General features: G+C 35.8%; 1 protein-coding gene across 1 annotated transcript in view; it reads left to right on the top strand.

Moving 5' to 3' along the window:
• Positions 1-20,704, top strand: part of PXDNL (peroxidasin like) — a 483,807-nt gene that overhangs the window by 233,631 nt on the left and 229,472 nt on the right. Inside the window, exon 4 of the mRNA XM_021688214.1 lies at positions 16,646-16,717. Coding sequence (XP_021543889.1) covers positions 16,646-16,717 — 72 coding nt within the window. The remainder of the gene's footprint in view (positions 1-16,645; positions 16,718-20,704) is intronic.

Genomic DNA, 20,704 nt, shown 5'->3' with positions numbered 1-20,704 from the left:
ATTTATTATTGAAGAAAAATGTGGCTTTATAAAATTAAATTAGTTTTCAGCTTTACTGGAGCAATAATCTTTATTTTGATTTACATATCTTACTTAAATAGAATAATCTCTTAAAATGTTTAAAATAGTTTATGGGTTTTAAAAGTTATGATTAATGCATATAATAAAAACAATCTCATAATATATTCAGGAGTTCCAAAAGTTTAAGGTTAATGCTGTTTTTAGATAGCATTTCCCATCTTGGACTAACCCCTCATCCTGCCTTAAAGGGATACTAAGGAATAATTGATACTAAGCTGTATTATGTTTTTAAGTAAATCGAATTTTATTTGCCTTCATAGGGGCACATACAATTGTCATGTTTGCTTAAAAAACATGTGTTTATCTCTGTGTCTGTATCATAAAATACTTGAAAGGACTAAAACATGCATATAATTTAATATCTTAAACACCTGAGTCCTTTTTATTTTTATTTTCTCTCAAAATTTTAATTTGAAAAGTTGTAAGCAGTGGAAAAATGGCTGAATACCTGTATATCCTCCACCTAAAAAAAACTAATTAGAGGGAGGAGCAAGATGGCAGAGGAGTAGGAGACCTGGATTTCGTCTGGTCCCAGGAATTCAGCTGGATAGGGATCAAAGCATTCTGAACACCTACGAACTCAACAGGAGATCGAAGAAAAGAATAGCAGCAACTCTCTGAACAGAAAAGCGACCACTTTCTGGAAGGCAGGACATGCAGAGAATTGAATCTGAGGCTATATGTGGGAGGATAGATGGCGAGGGAGGGGCCTCCAACAGCTGCTACTGGCAAGTGATAGAGCTGCAGAGCACAAAATTGGAACTTTTAGAAATCTGCTCTTCCGAGGAACATCACTCCAGTGGCTAAGTGGGAGGTGGAACCCTCGCTAGGACAGTGTGGTTGCAGGACCCTCAGGGTCACAGAAAGACTGGGGGTGCCTGAGTGCGGCAGAGCTCCCAGGCATTGGAGCAGGGACGCCAGCTGCAGAGACAGAGCCAAGGAGTGGGCTCTCAGCTCTGGGTTGCCATAAACCATGATCCGTGGCACAGTCAGGCCTCTGCTCTTCCAGCAGGGACCCAACAAGCAGGAGATCCGGGGAGACTCCCCTTCCTCCCCCAGGAGGAGTGATGCGGGAGCACACTGCAGGGATCTGGTGGGTTTGGAGACTCCACACGGGGTCGTGCACCAGAGATAGAAATGCTAGGTCACAGGCCCGGTGAGCACGGACTGCGGCCGGAGACTGGGGAGATGGGAATTACTGACTGCTTTTCTCTGGGAGCTCACTGAGGAGTGGGGCCCCGACTTCTCCGCTCCTCTGGGGTGGAGATTGGGAGGCCGCCATTTTCACTCTCGTCCTCCAAAGCTGTGAGGAAAGCTTGCAGGGAACAAAAGCTCCGGAGAGCAAACCCGAGCAGATTACTTAGCCCGGACTGGGCGGGGCCGCGGCAATTCCGCCTCCGGCAAAGACATTTGGGAACCATGGCAACAGGCCCCTCCCCCAGAAGATCAGCAAGACAAGCCAGCCAAGACCAAGTGTACTGATCAATGAGAATGGCAGAACTCCAGCGCTAGGGGAATATAGCCCATAGAATTCATGGCTTTTTTCTTTAGTCTTTAAAAGTTAATTTTTTTTAACTTAATATATATACATGTATTATATACATGTATATATATATATATGTATGTATATGCTGTCCTCTCTTTAAAATTTTGGGATACAGTTTCTTCTAACAGACAAAAATATATCCTAAATCTCTAGGGTACGGCTTTGTTCTAGTCTCCTGCCTGATCACATTCTCTCCCTTTTTTTTTTAATCCTCCTCTTTCTTTTTTCAACCAACCTCTTATCAGTTCCTTTTATAAAATCTTTTTTATTTTCATCTTTACAGTCATATTCTAATCCTTCCTCGTATTAACCCTTATTTTTGTACATATATAAGCTTTTCATCTTTAAAATTTGGGGAGGCACTTCCTTCTATCAGACGAAAATACGTACAAAATCTAGTGTGTGGCACTGATCTATGCACCAGCCTGATCATATTTGATCTGCTGGTCAAATCAGTGACCAGCTGATGTTCTGCTTTTTTTGTTTTGTCTTCTTTTTGTTTCTTCGTTTTTATCTTTTTCTTTTCCTTTCTTTTTCTTTTTCTTTCTTTCCCTTTCTTTTCCCCTGGTTTCAGGTCTTTTCTGATTTGTTTAGTGTATATTTTCTGGGGACGTTGTTACCCTGTTAGCATTTAGTTCTCTCATTCATCTATTCTCCTCTGGACAAAATGACAAGATGGAAAAAATCACCTCAAAAAAAAGAACAAGAGGCAATACCGACTGCCAGGGACCTGATCGATATGGACATTAGTAAGATGTTGGAATTAGAGTTCAGAATGATGATGATTTTAAAGATACTAGCTGGGCTTGAAAAAAGCATGGAAGATATTAGAGAAACCCTTTGTAGAGAAATAAAAGAACTAAAATCTAACCAAGTCGAAATCGAAAAGGCTATTAATGAGGTGCAATAAAAAATGGAAGCTCTAACTGCTAGGATAAATGAGGCAGAAGAAAGAATTAGTGCTATAGAAGACCAAATGATGGAAAATAAAGAAGCTGAGAAAAAGAGAGACAAACAACTACTGGATCATGAGGGCAGAATTCGAGAGAAAAGTGATACCATAAGACAAAACAACATTAGAATAATTGGGATCCCAGAAGAAGAAGAAAGAGAGAGAGGGGCAGAAGGTATATTGGAGCAAATTATGGCAGAGAACTTCCCTAATTTGGGGAAGGAAACAGGCATCAAAACCCAGGAAGCACAGAGAACCCTCTCAAAATCAATAAAAATAGGTCAACACCCCAACATCTAATAATAAAACTTATGAGTGTCAAAGACAAAGAGAAAATCCTGGGAGCAGCTCGGGAGAAGAGATCTGTAACTTACAATAGTAGAAACATTAGATTGGCAACAGACCTATCCACAGAGACCTGGGAGGCCAGAAAGGACTGACATGAGATATTCAGAGCACTAAATGAGAAAAATATGCAGCCAAGAATACTATGTCTAGCTAGGCTGTCATTGAAAATAGAAGGAGAGATAAAAAGCTTCCAGGACAAACAAAAACTAAAAGAATTTGCAAACACCAACCCTACAAGAAATATTGAAAGGGGTCCTCTAAGCAAAGAGAGAGCCTAAAAGTAACATAGACCAGAAAGGAACACAGACAATATATAGTAACAGTCACCTTACAGGCAATACAATGGCACTAAATTCATATCTTTCAATAGTTACCCTGAATGTTAATGGGCCAAATGTCCCAATCAAAAGACACAGGATATTGGATTGGATAAAAAAAAAAAAACAAGACCCATCAATAGGCTGTCTGCAAGAGACTCATTTTAGACCCAAAGACACCCCCAGATTGAACATGAGGTAGTGGAAAACAATTTTCCATGCTGATGGACACCAAAAGAAAGCTGGGGGGGGCAATCCTTATATCAGACAAATTAGATTTTAAACCAAAGACCATAATAAGAGATGAGGAAGGACACTATATTGAACTTAATGGGTCTATCCAACAAGAAAATCTAACAATTATAAATATCTATGCCCCTAACATGGGAGAGCCAATTATATACCGTAATTAATAACAAAAGCAAAGAAACACATCAACAACAATACAATAATAGTGGGGGACTTTAACAACCCCCTCAATGAAATGGACAGATCATCTAAGCAAAAGATCAACAAGGAAATAAAGACTTTAAATGACACACTGGACCAAATGGACTTCACAGATATATTCAGAATATTCCATCCCAAGGCAACAGAATACACATTCTTTTCTAGTGCCCATGGAACTTTCTCCAGAATCAATCACCTCCTAGGTCACAAATCAGGTCTCAACCAATACCAAAAGATGGGGATCATTCCCTGCCTATTTTCAGACCACAATGCTTTGAAACTAGAACTCAATCACAAGAGGAATGTCGGAAAGAACTCAAATACATGGAGGCTAAAGAGCATCCTACTAAACAATGAATAGGTCAACCAGGAAATTAAAGAACACTTAAAAAAAAATCATGGAAAGAAATGAAAATGAATACACAACTGTTCAAAATCTTTGGGAGGCAGCAAAGGCAGTCCTAAGAGGAAAGTATATAGCAATACAAGCCTTTCTCAAGAAACAAGAAAGGTCTCAAGTACACAACCTAACCCTACACCTAAAAGAGCTGGAGAAAGAACAGCAAATAAAGCCTAATCCCAGCAGGAGAAGAGAAATCATAAAGATCAGAGCAGAAATCAATGAAATGGAAACCAAAAGAACACTAGAACAGATCAACGAAACTAGGAGCTGGTTCTTTGAAAGAATTAACAAGATTGATAAACCCCTGGCCAGACTTATCAAAAAGAAAAGAGAAAGGACCCAAATAAATAAAATCATGAATGAAAGAGGATAGATCACAACCAACACCAAAGAAATACAAGCAACTATAAGAACATATTATGAGCAACTATATGCCAGCAAATTATAAAATCTGGAAGAAATGGATTCATTCCTAGTGATGTATCAACACCCAAAACTGAACCAGGAAGAAATAGAAAACCTGAACAGACCTATAACCACTAAGGAAATTGAAGCAGTCATCAGAAATCACCCAACAAACAAAAGCCCAGGACCAGATGGCTTCCCAGGGGAATTCTACCAAACATTTAAAGACTTAATACCTATTCTTCTGAAACTGTTTCAAAAAATAGAAATGGAAGGAGAACTTCCAAACTTGTTTTATGAGGCCAGCATTACCTTGATCCCAAAACCATACAAAGTCCCCATCAAAAAGGAGAATTACAGACCAATATCCTTAATGAACATGGATGCAAAAATTCTCACCAAAATACTAGCCCATAGGATCCAACAGTACATTAAAAGGATTATCCACCATTACCAAGTGGGATTTATCCCTGGGCTGCAAAGTTGCTCAACATCCTCAAATCAATCAACATGATACAATACATTAATAAAAGAAAGAACAAGAACCATATGATCCTCTCAGTAGATGCAGAATAGGCATTTGAGAAAGTACAGCACCCTTTCTTGATTAAAGCTCTTCAGAGTATAGGGATAGAGGGTACATACCTCAATATCATAAGGTATTGAGGGTACATACCTCAATATCATTTCCTAGCCATCTAGGAAAAACCCACAGAGAATATCATTCTAAATGGGGAAAACCTGAGAGCTTTCCCCCTAACGTCAGGAACTCGGCAGGGATGTCCACTATCACTACTGTTATTCAACATAGTATTAGAAGTCCTAGCCACAGCAATCAGACAACAAAAAGAAATAAAAGGCATCCCAATCAGCAAAGAAGTCAAGCTCCCACTGTTTGCAGATGATATCATACTTTATGTGGAAAACCCAAAAGACTCCACCCCAAAGCTGCTAGAACTCATACAGGAATTCAGTAAAGTGGCAGGATATAAAATCAATGCACAGAAATCAGTGGCATTCCTATACACCAACAACAAGACAGAAGAAAGAGAAATTAAGGAGTCAATCCCATTTACAATTGCACCTAAAACCATAAGATACCTAGGAATAAATCTAACCAGAGAGACAAAGAATCTGTACTCAGAAAACTATAAAATACTCATGAAAGAAACTGAGGAAGACACAAAGAAATGGAAAAAAGTTCCATGCTCATGGATTGGAAGAACAAATATTGTGAAGATGTCAATGCTACCTAGAGCAATCTACACATTCAATGCAATCCCTATCAAAATATCATCAACTTTTTTTCAAAGAATTGCAACAAATAATCCTAAAATTTGTATGGAACCAGAAAAGACCCTGAATAGCTAGAGGAATGTTGAAAAAGAAGAGCAAAGCTGGTGGCATCACAATTCCGGACTTCAAGCTCTATTACAAAGCTCTCATCATCAAGACAGTATGGTACTGGCACAAAAACAGACACATAGATAGAGGGAACAGAATAGAGAGCCCAGAAATGGACCCTCAACTCTATGGCCAACTCATCTTTGACAAAGCAGGTAAGACTGTCCAATGGAAAAAAGACAGTCTCTTCAACAAATGGTATTGAGAAAATTGGACAGTCTCATGCAGAAGAATGATACTGGACCATTTCCTTACACCACACACAAAAACGGACTCAAAATGGTTGAAAGACCTAAATGTAAGACAGAAGTCCATCAAAATCCTTGAGGAGAACACAGGCAGCAACCTCTTCGACCTCAGCCGCAGCAACTTCTTCCTAGAAACATTGCCAAAGGCAAGGGAAGCAAGAGCAAAAATGAACTATTGGGACTTCATTAAGATAAAAAGCTTTTGCACAGCAAAGGAAACAGTCAACAAAACCAAAAGACAACTGACAGAATGGGAGAAGATATTTGCAAATGACATATCAGATAAAGGGCTAGTATCCAAAATCTATAAAGAACTCATTAAACTCAACACCCAAAGAACAAATGATCCAATTAAGAAATGGGCAGAAGACATGAACAGACATTTTTCCAAAGAAGACATCCAAATGGCCAACAGACACATGAAAAAGTGCTCAACATCGCTTGGCATCAGGGAAATCCAAATCAAAACCTCAATGAGACATCACCTCACACCAGTCAGAAATACTAAAATTAACAAGTCAGGAAACAACAGATGTTGGCGGAGTTGCGGAGAAAGGGGAACCCTCCTACACTGTTGATCGGAATGCAAGCTGGTGCAACCACTCCGGAAAACAGTATGGAGGTTCCTCAAAAAGTTGCAAATAGAGCTACCATATGATCCAGCAATTGCACTACTGGGTATTTACCCCAGAGATACAAATGTAGGGATCCGAAGGGGTACGTGCACCCCAATGTTTATAGCTGAAATGTCCACAATAGCCAAATTTTGGAAAGAGCCAAGATGTGCATCGACAGATGAATGGATAAAGAAGCTGTGGTATATATATACAATGGAATATTATGCAGCCATCAAAAGGAATGAGATCTTGCCATTTGCAATGATGTGGATGGAACTGGAGGGTGTTATGCTGAGCGAAATAAGTCAATCAGAGAAAGATATGTATCATATGACCTCACTGATATGAGGAATTCTTAATCTCAGGAAAAACTGAGGGTTGTTGGAGTGGTGGTGGGTGGGAGGGATGGGGTGGCTGGTGATAGACATTGGGGAGGGTATGTGCTATGGTGAGCACTGTGAACTGTATAAGACTGTTGAATTATAGACCTGTACCTCTGAAACAAATAATACATTATATGTTAAAAAAAAAAAAGAAGAAGAAGATAGCAGGAGGGGAAGAATGAAGGAGGGGTATCAGAGGGGGAGACAAACCATGAGAGACTATGGACTCTGAGAAACAAACTGAGGGTTCTAGAGGGGAGAGGTCTGGGGGGGATAGGTTAGCCTGGTGATAGGTATTAAAGAGGGCACGTTCTGCATGGAGCACTGGGTGTTATACGGAAACAATGAATCATGGAACACTACGTCAAAAACTAATGATGTATGGTGATTAACGTAACAATAATAAAAAAACTAATTAGAAATTTCAACATTTACTTTATATATTTTTATGCATGGTGCATTTTTACTAAATTATATGAAAGTAAGTTAGATACATTGTACAAGTCATCCTTTAGTACTGAACAACTATTTAGCTTGGTTCTTATTACCTGATAGAACTTGTCAACAAATAGAAAATAGTTACATAAATGGTAGATATTAATACAACTATAGCAATAATCATTTATGTGAATGGCATAAATATGGCAATTAAAAGAAAGACACTGTTGGAATGGATTTTTTGAAAAAGACCTAACTATATGTGTCTTTAAGAATCACCCTTTAAATTTAAAGCGAATTGAGATGAAAAGTAAGGCCATGGAGTTGAATCATGCTAATACACATCAAAAGAAAACTCAGAGGTTTTATTAATTTCAGGTAAAGCAGACTTCAGAACAAGGAAAATTATAAGTGATAGAAAGGGTCATTACATAATGATAAAGAGGGCTGATTCTTCAAGATGTAACAATCCTTAATGTGAATGCACCTAACAGTAGAACATCATATATATATATTTTAATTTTTATTTATTTATTTGACAGAGAGAGACACAGTGAGAAAGGGAACACAGGGGGAGTGGAGGAGGGAGAAGCAGGCTTCCCGCTCAGCAGGGAGCCCAATGTGGGGCTGGATCCCAGGACCCTGGGGCCATGACCTGAGCCAAAGGCAGACGCTTAATGACTAAGCCACCCAGGTGCCCCTAGAACATCATATTTTGAGGCAAAAACTGATAGAACTGAAAGGAAAAATAAACTAATCCACTGTTATAGTTGGAGATGTTACCATTCCTCTGTAAGTAATTGACAGATCCATCAGGCAGAAAATCAGTAAGGATACAGTTAAGCTGAACAGCACCCTCAGTCAACTGGATCTAATAGACAGTTATAGCAGAATAATGTTCTTCTCAAGTTCACATGGCACATTCACCAAGATAGACTATCTTTTAGGCCATAAAACCACCTCAACAATTTAAAATAATAGAAACCATTCAGAATATGTTCTCAGACAATAATGAATTTAAACTAGGAATCAGTAACAGAAAGATTAGCTGGAATATCTCAAGGTATTTGGAGGTTAAACAACAAATTTCTAAATAAGATATAGTTCAAATGTCTATCAATTGATGAATGGATAAGGAAGATGTGAGATATATATAAAATGAAATATTACTCAGCCATAAAAAAGAAATCTTGCCATTTGCAATGATGTGGATGGAGCTAGAGAACGTTATGCTAAGGGAAATAAGTCAGCCAGAGAAAGACAAATACCATATGATTTCACTCATATGTGGAATTTAAGAAATAAAACAAACAAACAATCATAGAGGAAAAAAGAGAGAGGCAAACCAAGAAACAGACTTTTAACTACAGAGAACAAGCATGGTTATCTGAGAGGAAGTGGGCAAGGGGATGGGTTAAATAGGTGATGGGGATTAAGGAGAGCACTTGTGATGAGCACTGAGTGTTGTATGTAAGTGTTGAATCACTAAATTGTGCACCTGAAACTAATATTACACTGTATGTTAACTAACTGGACTTTAAATAAAAACTTCAAAAAATAAAAAAAAATGAAAAAAAATAAGAAAGTTCGAAGAAGTCTCAAGATAGTTTAAAAATATTTTGAATGAAATGAAAATGAAAACACAAATTATCAAAACTGTGGAATGCAGTGAGAGCAGTGCTCAGAAGGAAATTTATGCATTAAGTGCATATTTTAGAAAAGAAGAAAGATTAAAGTCAATAATCTAAGCTTCCACCTTAGGAACCTAAAGAAGAGTAATATAAACTTAAAGCGAGCAGAAGGAAAGAATAATAAAAAACAGAGCAGAAATCAATGAACCTAATACCAAAACCAGATGACATTACAAGATAAGGAAACTACCAACCAATATCTCTCATAGACATAAATTCAATAGTCTTGATCAAAATGTTAGCTATTCATATCCGCCAATGTACACTGAACCACATGAGATTTGTCGCAGTGCAAGGTTGGTTCAACATTTGAAAATCAACAAGTATAATCCATCCCATCAACAGAATAGAGAAGAAAAATCCTATAATCATATCAAAGGTGCAGAAAAAACATTTGATAAAGTTTAACACCCACAATAAGAATTTAACGCCCTTGATAAAAGCTCTGAACAAATTAGGAATAGAGGAACTTCCTCAACTTGATAAAGAACATCTACAAAAACCCCTATAGCTAACACATAATGATGAAAAACTTGTTGCTTTCCTCCTAAGATTGGGAGTAAAGCAAGGATGCTGCCTGTTACTACCACTACATAACCATCATACAGGAAGTTCCAGCTAATGCAATTAAGACAAGAAAAGGAAATAAAAGGTATACAGATTTGGAAAGAAGAAATAAAATTGTATTTGTTCTCCAATGATGTGATTATTTGTGTAGAAAATCCCAAAAAATCAACAGAAAAATTCCTGGAACTAATACACAATTACATAGCAAGGTTGTAAGATGCAAGGTTAATACACAAAAGTCAATTGCTTTCCTATATACCAACCAGTGGGAGACCATTCAAGCTAGCTCCTTTGTTCTTTTGGAATGATCCCATTAAACTCTAAGTGTTTTTTTTTTTTTTTTTTTATTATTGCTTTCTGTCAAGTACAATATGTTATATACTTACGCTGCCCCAGACTGGAAGCAGGCATTTCTTCAAATAGCTTGATCTGTCTGGTGGAAAATAGCATTTTGAAAACAAGATCTGAATATCAGGTGTCTAGGACACTAACTGCAGGATTTTTCAGGGAACAGAACTAACAAATGCTTTTTAAAATTGTGATTTTATATTTATATGTAGTTCAAATTTAGTATTAACAAATTGGTGCAGCCAGTATAGAAAGCAGTATGGAGATACCTAAAAAAATTAAAAATAGAACTACCATTTGATCCAGCATTCTTAATTTTGGGTATATCCAAAAGAATGGAGTTCAGGATCTTGAAGACTGATTTTTCTTAATTTCTTATTTCAACATTTGTATATGATTATTCTTAGAGTAATAATCTTTATACATAATAATACTGCTACTTCAAAATCTTGGTGCTAATTTATTTTATCTTATAATTAACATTCTCATCAATTAAAACAGTCATATAGCTAAAAAATTAAACCCACTAAGTTTAAGATTTCTTAATCTAGAGTGTTTTAAAGTTGGAGCACTTTGGTAACACTCACTTGAAAAAAATAATTTCTCTGTGCTTTTCTCTGTGTCATCAATTTTGTATACAGTGAAGTCCATTGTATTTCTATTTTTACCTCATTTGAAATCTGCATTTTATTTTTTTTAAAGATTTTATTTACTTATTTGACAGAGAAAGACACAGCGAAAGAAGGAACACAAGCAAGGGGAGTGAGAGAGGGCGAAGCAGGCTTCCCTCTGAGCAGGGAGCCTGATGAGGGATCATGACCTGAGCCGAAGGCAGAGCCACCCAAGCCACCCAGGCGCCCCTAAATCTGCATTTTATTTTTTAATCACATATTTAAACATGTTAATTATTAACATGGTTAAAAAGTTAAATTATGTAATAAAATATACCCAGAGAAGAATTTTTACATCCCTTTTTTCACCTACTTCTTATCCACCCCCTTCTACATAATCCTAGTTGTTGGTTTCTGGTTTACTATATCTATTTTTTTAATGCAAGAATAAATACATATATATGTTTGTTATATAGAATATGATGTAAATTGCAAATATATTGTATATTTTCATATATTCTTTATGCAAATATAAATATATATGTTTACCATGTTTGTTCTGTATAACTCTAATTCTTAATTATTTTTTTGTATAAAAATAAATATAATAAAATATACACAATATGTGGAAGGTTTTAGGTTTTTTTGTTTTCACTTAATAAATACTAGAAATCACTGTATATAATTTTATAGAGAGTTTTCCCATCTTTTATGACTTCATTGTATTCCGTTATGTGACTATATCATATTTTATTCAGTCAGATCCTACTAATAAACATTTGAGTAGTTTTCAGTGATTTGCTATTTAAAAAAACTTATCAAATAATCTTGTGTATATGCTATTTTTATTTGTAGAGGAATATCTTTAGTTCTAGAAATGGGATTACTATGTCAAAGAGTAAATATATAGTCAATTTCTTGTGTATATTGCTGAATTTGATTCCCTAAGCATTGTGCCATTTTATATTCTTACTAGCGATGCATGACAGTGTAGGCTTCCATACAATCTCAGCAGCAGGTCATGTTGACAGGATTTAGGACTTTTTCCTTCAGGGTGATAGGTTAGAAATGATATTTCAGTATAGTGTTAATTTGCATTGATCTTATTATGAGTGTAGTTTAATATCTTTTCATGCATTGCATCATTTTTATATATGTTAAATGTGCAGTCTGTGATGGTTTTTGCCCATTTTATGACTGAATTTTTGTTTTCTTCTTAAATTTTAATCTTTCTGTGATATTAGTTTTCAAAATATTCCCTTTCTTTTTTGACGTAGGTATGAAATTTTTTGCCATGTAAAGTTTTATTATTTAAAAAAATTTATTATTTTTGAATTATTTCTGGATTTTGAGTCATGGTTAGAAAAGCTTCCCCAATTCCATAATAAAAGAATTCATTGTTTTCTCAACACCAATGATTGAAAATGAATCTATATTATATACTAAATTTACGTATGTAATTAGTTCTTCAGCTAGACCTTTTATTTTGTTTTTCCTGTTGGACTATTCATGTGCCAAAGCCATACTGGTTTAATTATAGAGGCTTTACTGAGTTTTCTAAATATATGTTATTGTGTGTCTCCTCGTTGCTCTTCTTTATTAGGGTGTATCTAGCTATTCTTATTTGTTTACTGCTCTATAGGAACATTAGAATCAATTTATATACCTCTATAAAAATTTGTTAGTATTTTTATTGGAATCACTTTGAATGTATATGAAAATTAATGAGGGAAAAATGGTATATTTTAGTTTTGAGGCATCTTATTCAAGATGTCTTTCCACTTGATTTATTTCTTCTCATGTAGGTTTGTGTATTTCAAGTTTTCCTAGTTTTCTTTTTCCTGTTACTATTACATGTGGTGTATTCTTTTCTATTATATCCTTTATTTGTACATGCAAAGGCTTTTGATATTGTATGTCAATTTTATATTTTGTAATATTACTAAATTTTCTTGTTTTTAATAATTTTGGCAGCAATTATTTTGTAATGTCCAGTCATACTATTATGGCATCTGGAAATATAAATAGATATTAACATGGGTTTTTTTGGTATTTTAGAATATAATCATAAATATTGCTCCTTAGGTTTCTCAAGGTTAGATACTAACATTTGATTTGAGTAACAGGTGATTAAATATGAAGGTAGAGGAGAGAACTTTTGATGGCTTATTTCTTAGTTCAAGGCCATGCCCTTCTATTGACAGAGTGAAGCACAATTTCCTTATTAAGTATAGCCTTTTTTGGTGTGCCTTTATTTTTTAATATTTTTAAAGGTTTTATTTATTTATTTGACAGAGAGGGCGAGAAAGCATAAGCAGGGGGAGTGGCAAAGGGTGAAGCAGGCTCCCCACTGAGCCACCCAGGTGCCCCTTGGTGTGTCTTCAGATTCTATATTATCTTATCTCTGTAAGATCCTTTAGCTTCTTACTTCCTTCTTTACCTTTAATGCCACTCCTCCACAAGACACCTTGAAATTGTGAGGTGCTTCCCCCATGCACTTTCCCAGCCCCTTTCTGTCAATGCCCAGGAGCTAGGGCTCTGATCCCCCAGGGCTCAGACAGATTTTCATTAAGTTGGTACTTTCTCAGCTTTCCTGTTCCACCCCCTTCTCCCATACCCCTTGTCTATAAAATCCTGCCTGACTCCTTTCTGCAAAGCAGCCTCTGGAGCTGACTTTGCTGGTGTTAATATTTCCCCTACTTAAATGTAAATTGAAGTTACTAATTTTCTCTTTCTCCTAGTCATGGTATAGGTTGTATTTTGGCTGATTTGTTTTTTCCCTCTTAGTTTGTTTTCAGTATGTGTGGAGAGATTTGAATTCAGGTGGTTACCATGATCCCACAGGAAGTTGGAATTTCTCTTGCTGGTGTTAAGTAGCAGTGTATCTTGACTGTATACTTTATTATTTTAATCAACATGCACTGATCTAACTATAGAAGTTCTATTGCTTTTTTCACTACTATTTAGTCACCTTTTTAGTTTTCTATAAAATATAAGTTTAAAATGAATCTGTAGGGGCGCCTGGGTGGCTCAGATGGTTGGGCATCTGCCTTCAGCTCGGGTCTTGATCCCAGGGTCCTGGGATCGAGTCCCGCATCGGGCTCCCTGCTCGGCGGGGAGCCTGCTTCTCCCTCTGCCTCTGCCTCTCTCTCTCTCTCTGTGATGCTCATGAATAAATAAATAAATAAATAAATAAATAAATAAATAAATAAAACATTTAAAATGAATCTGTATATATGATGTAAAATTTTATAGGTGGTTTTCAGTTTTGAGATTCCTCAATGAATATTTGATAATTTAGTTTAATTTTTATGAAGCAGCTCATCATTATTTAAATATGATAATAACAAAAAAAACTATTTAAGCCTTTATACACATCTCTACAGAAATTGTGTCAATTTTTTTTATGCCTCAAGATATGATACCTGAAAAGTAATGTGGTTCTTTGACATTCTGATAGTCTGAGGGTCCTTATCAGGGAGGTGTATCTGAATCCTCTGGAATAAATTTACAAAATACTTTTTACCTGGTCTATACCCCTGGAATAGAGGTTTTAAAATTTTCTGCATATTATTATCTTCTGTGGAGTTTTGAAGAATCCAGATGCTTATTCCACATGCCAGACCCACTATTAAACTGGAGTTTGTGGAGGCAGTATCCCTTCCATCAGTATAAGGCCTGATTAGAACTCAAAATCATATCTTGGAAATATTGATTCATATACCTATATACTGATTCACACACAGTTGATGTAGGAAAGATGTTAGGGTTCGAAGCCAGTGGCCAAGAAAGAATTCTTGAGACATCTTTGGTACAAAAAGGTGGTTTTATTAAAGCATGGGGAAAGGACCCATGGGCAAAGAATTGCACCCGGGTCATGAGGAGTGACCCATTATATACTTTCAAGTTGGAAGGGGTTAGGGATAGCATAAACCTCCCAGATATTTTGGAAACAAGGTTTCCAGGATCCTTAGGGGGCTAGCTATTGTTAGAAAAAGGTCATTTATTACTGTTTAGTAAAAACTCAGTCATGAGACTCTTCAGATGTATATCGGTGGGTCATATGCTTGGAGGATGATTGCCAACATGTATCTTGGGGGATAAAGATAAAAGAGGTTTCCAAAGGAATTTTCATATGTTATGGAAGACTTACAGAATCCTGGGGGTCAGGCTAAGATTGCCTTTTGCCCTTAGAAAAGTATTAACATCAAGGCAACTGAGTTCCTAGAGGAATGTCACTCTGCCTGTTCCAAGGACTTGTCAATGGGCTGTTAAGTAGTAAGATTTTTTTTCTTCTGCCTTTGTTTCCCACATCACAACCACAGTTGAGAACCAGTGGTGCTTTTTGAGACCACAGCTCAATACTCCTTATGAGCTAGTTGAAGAAACATGGTTCTAGAATTTTTTTTTCTTGCCATCCTAACACATAGCTGTATTTCTGAGATTTTAGGTCAAATCAAGATCTTCCATAGTATCAAGTAATGCTTAAGGAAATATCTCCAGTTAGGCATATATCTCTACCAGTTACTACTACTGCTCTGCAAAACTTAACAGAAGTTCTAATCTGTGGGAAGAGAAAGTAATTTGGAATTTCCAAAGCTTTACTAAGCATACTTTGGAAAAGCAATCTCTTTTTCATTTTCAAATAGAATTGTGATTTCTATGGTGTCTATGGTTTTTAAGTCATCTGCTGAGAGATTGCTTCAGAATCAACTGGGAAACTTGATAAACATGCAGTTTCCTAGACCTCACCCCAAGAGAATTGGATTGAGGAGGTTTGGGGGTAAGCTCAGGAGTCAGTGTTTTTAACACACCACCAGGTGATCCTGAAGCATTCAAAATCACTGTGAGGGGGTACCTGGTGGCTCAGTTGTTAAGCATCTGCCTTCAGCTCAGGTCATGATCCCAGAGTCCTGGGACTGAGTCCCATGTCGGGCTCCCTGCTCAGCGGGAAGCCTGCTTCTCCCCTTCCCACTCCCCCTGCTTGTGTTCCTCTTTCACCGTCTCTCTCTGTTAAATAAATAAATAAAAAATGTTAAAAAAAAATCACTGTGAGCTCTAGCTTATGCAAAGGTGCAATCCAGAGGAACTTGGTAGAAAGTTTCAGGAATTCTGATTGCTTCAGATCCCCAGAGGCACAAGTAGAAAAGACGTAGGTTTCACTTTCATGACATTCACCAAATATTCACACTGAGATTTAAAAATGAAATAACTTTGCCATCCCATAGTTGAAGAAAAAAAGACATAGTGCTCATATGTTATGGAAATTGTTTTCATCAAATCTTTTGGCCAGATTAGTTACATTATCATATTTCTAAATCCATTAACAGTATCCTTTCCTGTAGGTTTTCAGCAGTAACCATGGGAGAACCAAAATACATCTTGTGGATCTGTTAATATGTGTTTATCCCCCTTCAGATGAATCTTATGATATTTGCCAGCTTTGCAAATGTAACTCCTAGTTCAATATATTCTGTATGATAGAATGAATTTGAAAAAATTGTTGTAGTCAAACTTTTCTTTTTCTTAGAGAAGTTGCTACCCAGTACATGTGACCTCATTAGAATTTTTCTACAATCTAAGTTTTAGAGGTTAAGGCAGTGATTCTTAATATTTTGGATCAAGGATTTCTTTGAGAATCTGATGAGAGCCTTGGAACTGTCTTACCCAGATACTTGAATATATTCAAATGAAATAAAAATCTCCATATAATTTTAGGGAATCTATTAACATTCTAAATCTCTTCAGAGCCACACTGCAGGTTAAAAATTCCTGATATAAGAAAGGTTGTATCTATGCAAATTTATAACTTAATAGGATTTTATATGTTTTTCAGGTATCTGTACAAGAATGAAATTCATGTCCTAGATAAGCAAACATTTAAAGGACTCATATCCTTGGAACAGCTGTAAGTAATAAAAACTTCTTTATTGAATCATTGATGGTTACGGTTCAAATAGAAGTTTTTAAATACCATTATGTGATAGTTGAGCAATTATTTTAAGTTTTGTCATGCGGCTTGAATGATTGAATATTCTGTCATCAGTTGGATAAAAATCAGAATGTATGATCGAGTTGGCATGAGGGCAGGAAGACAGACAGAGATCAGCTGGAATCCCAGCTCCTGCATTTATTATTTGTCTGTTGGGCAAGTTGCTTTCCCTGAGTCTCTGTTTCCAAATCTCTGAAATTAAGATATTTCTACTGTGAAGATTGTTATTCCATGCAAAGAGTCTGGTTTATCACTTGACACAAAATAGACATTTCATAGAAAATAGATATTGATACCTGTGATTATTATTAATTTATCAAGTTCATAGATATTTAACTGATATGGGATTTCCTAGAGCATGAGATCTAACCTCTCATTTGACAAATTAATAACCAAATCCAATGTTAATTAAATGACTTGCCTGAGGTTAAAAGTTTGTAGAATTATCATTACAACCTAGATCTCCTGACTGCTATTCTAGTGCACTTTTCAGCATTTGACACCTTACTGCTGGTTTCAAGAATAGTTTGAAATCCCATAACTTTAGTTTCACTTTTCAGAATTTCAGTGTGAAATATAAATTCTTCAATATGAAAAAGTTATGTTATATAGTTATACTGCTACTGAATGACAATTTGATGTTTCTTCAGATATTTCTCTCAATTTTTAGTGTCTGTGATGCAAACACTAATTAGATATTTGAAGAGATTTTTCCTCATTTATGACAAGTTATGAGATATTTATCAGCTTAGATATATAGAACGCACCTTGATCTTTAATAAATCAGACTCTTAAATATCAGAAACTTCGACTTTCAGCTTCTTATTTTCAAAAGGCTATTTGCAATCATTTCTGTAATAAACATGTTTCTATAATGGTCCAAAGAAATCTAGATTTTAGATTATATTAAAATATGATCAAACACTTTTTAAAAATTATTGTTTCTGTTTACTTCTCCCCTTATTTTCTTTTACATGGCTAATGAGCCATCCTATGACAAAGTGTGTTTCTTCACCTTTACGTAATTTTTACTGTATTGTAGAACCATCACAAAAACCAATTAAATATAACTTCTTTAATAACAACAACAAACAAAACCCTTATCACTGTGATGTGTTTTTCATCAAATATATTCACAGATGGTTTATAAAAATTAACATATGAAAAGTTCTAATTCTTGTTTAAAGTGCACATAATTCTCATCAGTAAATGCTTTATATTCTGATAATAATTATTGGCCTTACTAATATTGAGTAATACTATTGTTTAAAGCCATGGAAATAGGCATTTCTGCTTGCTAATTTTAGAGCACAATTCCATGCTCTTGTGAATCACTATTCAAAGAGGATTTTTGGAATCCAAATATGTAATCTCTAATCCTTGGAATTTTTCATAATTTTAATTAGAGCTCTGAAAGCCAATTCATTTCAGTATATCCCTATCAAACTAAAGAAGAGCTTGAGATGCCTGAAATATTTGTTCTTTAGGATCTATATACATGGCCTTTCTTTTAATGATTCTTATTGTTCATAATCCTTTTTGGGTTAAAATCCTTTTTGAGGAAGGGAGGGACACATGATAGATGTTTGCATAGCCTTGAAAATATAGTAGGGCATTGTAATGCCAATTCTGCTACTGACATGATTGTTTACATTCAGCATGAAAATACATTTTTTGATTTTCCTGTAGTCTTCGAGACATAGTCTGTGATCTAAAAAAAAAAAAAAACAGGAATGAGAAGTGAGGAGGGGATATTGAAGAAAGATTTGTTAGTCTAAATCTTTTTTTTTTTTTTATCTTTTGGTTAATTGAAAATTCAATAAACTACATTCTTTTTTTTAAGATTTTATTTATTTATTTATTTATTTATTTATTTATTTGAGAGAGAGAGAGAGAGAGACAGTGTGTGTGAGTGGTGGGGAGAAATAGAGGGAGAGGGAGAAAGAGAATCTTAAGCCCACTTCATGCTGAGCACGGAGCTGACAGAGGCCCTGAGATCATGGTCTGAGCTGAAATTAAGAGTTGGAAACTTAACCAACTGAGACACCCAGGTGCCCCAAACTATGTTCATTTTTTAAAACCACTTTATTGAGGTATGATTGACATACAAAAGGCTGTGCATACTTAATGTAAACAACCTGATGAGTTTGGGATTAAGTACATACTCGTGGAATCATTGCCACAATCTATGCCATAAATATATCCATCACTTTCAAAAGTTTCCTCCCATCTCCCTAGTATTATTATTATTTTTTATAAGAACATATAACATACCCTCTTAAATTTTTTTTTAAAAGATTTTATTTATTTATTTATTTGAGAGAGAGAGAGTGAGAGAGAACATGAGTGGGGAGAGGGTCAGAGGGAGAAGCAGACTCCCCACTGAGTGGGGACCCCGATGTGGGACTTGATCCTGGGACTCCAGGATCACGACCTGAGCTGAAGGCAGTTGCTTAACCAACTGAGCCACCCAGGTGCCCCTTTACCCTCTTAAATTTTTAAGCATACAATTCAACCTTAAGTTCTGAAACTATAACACTACCAGAAGAATACATAGAGAAAATCTTCTTGACATTGGTCTTCAATGATTTCTTGGATATGAAAGCGAAAGCACACTCAACAAAAGCAAAAATAAACAATTAGAGCTACGTTAAACTAAAAAAAGCTTCTGACAACAAAGGAAACCATCAACAAAATGAAAGGCCCCTTATGTAATGGAAAAAATACTTGCAAACATATATCTAATAAATCCAAAATATATGAGGAACTCCTACAATTCAATAGCAAAACCCCAAATAACCTGATTAAAAAATAGGCAAAAGACTTGAATAGATGTTTCCCCCCAAATGACTTACAAATGGACAAGAATTATATGAAAATGTGCCCAATGTCACTAATCATCAGGGAAATGCATATGAAAACCATCATGTGAAGTCACCTCACACTTGTTAGGATGGCTATTATAAAAAAAAAAAAAAGTGTTTGTGAGGATGCTGTAAAGAGAATTCCTTGTACAGTGTTGGTGGGAATGTACATTGCTGCAGCCACTATGGAAAAAAGTACAGAGGTTCCTCAAAAAATTAAAAATAGAATTACCATGTGATCCACCAACCCCACTCCTGAGTATTTATTCAGAGAAGTTGAAATCAGAATCTCAAAGAGATACCAGCACTCCCATGTTCACTGCAGCATTATTTATAATAGCCATCTGTCCACTGACAGATGAATGGATAAGGAAAATGTGGTATATACATACAATGGAATATTATTCAGGCTCAAAAAAGAAAGAATTCCTGCCATTTGTGATAACATGGATGAATTTGGCGGACATGATGCAAAGTGAAGTAAGCCTGACACAGAAGGACAAATACTACATAGTACCGCTTATAAGAGAAATCTAAATAGTCAAACTCAAAGAAGCACAGAATAGAATAGTGGTGGCCAGGGGATGGGGGAGGGAGAAATGGAGAGGTGTTAATCAGAGGGTACAAACTTTTAGTAATGCAAGATGAATAAACCTTAGAGATCTACTATACAAAATAGTGACAAACCACATTTTGCTTTAAGGATAAATGCTCTGTTTATATTGTATAGAATATCTTCCATGGGTTGGCTACATGAAGAGAAATTATGTTATTAAATACAACAAAATTATAAATTAAAGCACAAATGTTATTTTTTAAATTTTATTATGTTATGTTAATCACCATACATTACATCATTAGTTTTTGATGTAGTGTTCCATGATTCATTGTTTGCATATAACACCCAGTGCTCCATGCGATACGTGCTCTCTTTAATACCCATCACCAGGCTAACCCATCCCCCCACCCCCCTCCCCTCTAGAACCCTCAGTTTGTTTATCAGAGTCCATAGTCTCTCATGGTTCGTCTCCCCATCCGA

Source organism: Neomonachus schauinslandi, chromosome 4 (genome assembly GCF_002201575.2).
Source record: "Neomonachus schauinslandi chromosome 4, ASM220157v2, whole genome shotgun sequence".
NCBI lineage: Eukaryota > Metazoa > Chordata > Mammalia > Carnivora > Phocidae > Neomonachus > Neomonachus schauinslandi.
The sequence above is the reverse complement of the archived record's forward strand: the minus strand, read 5'-3'. Positions and strand labels throughout refer to the sequence as shown.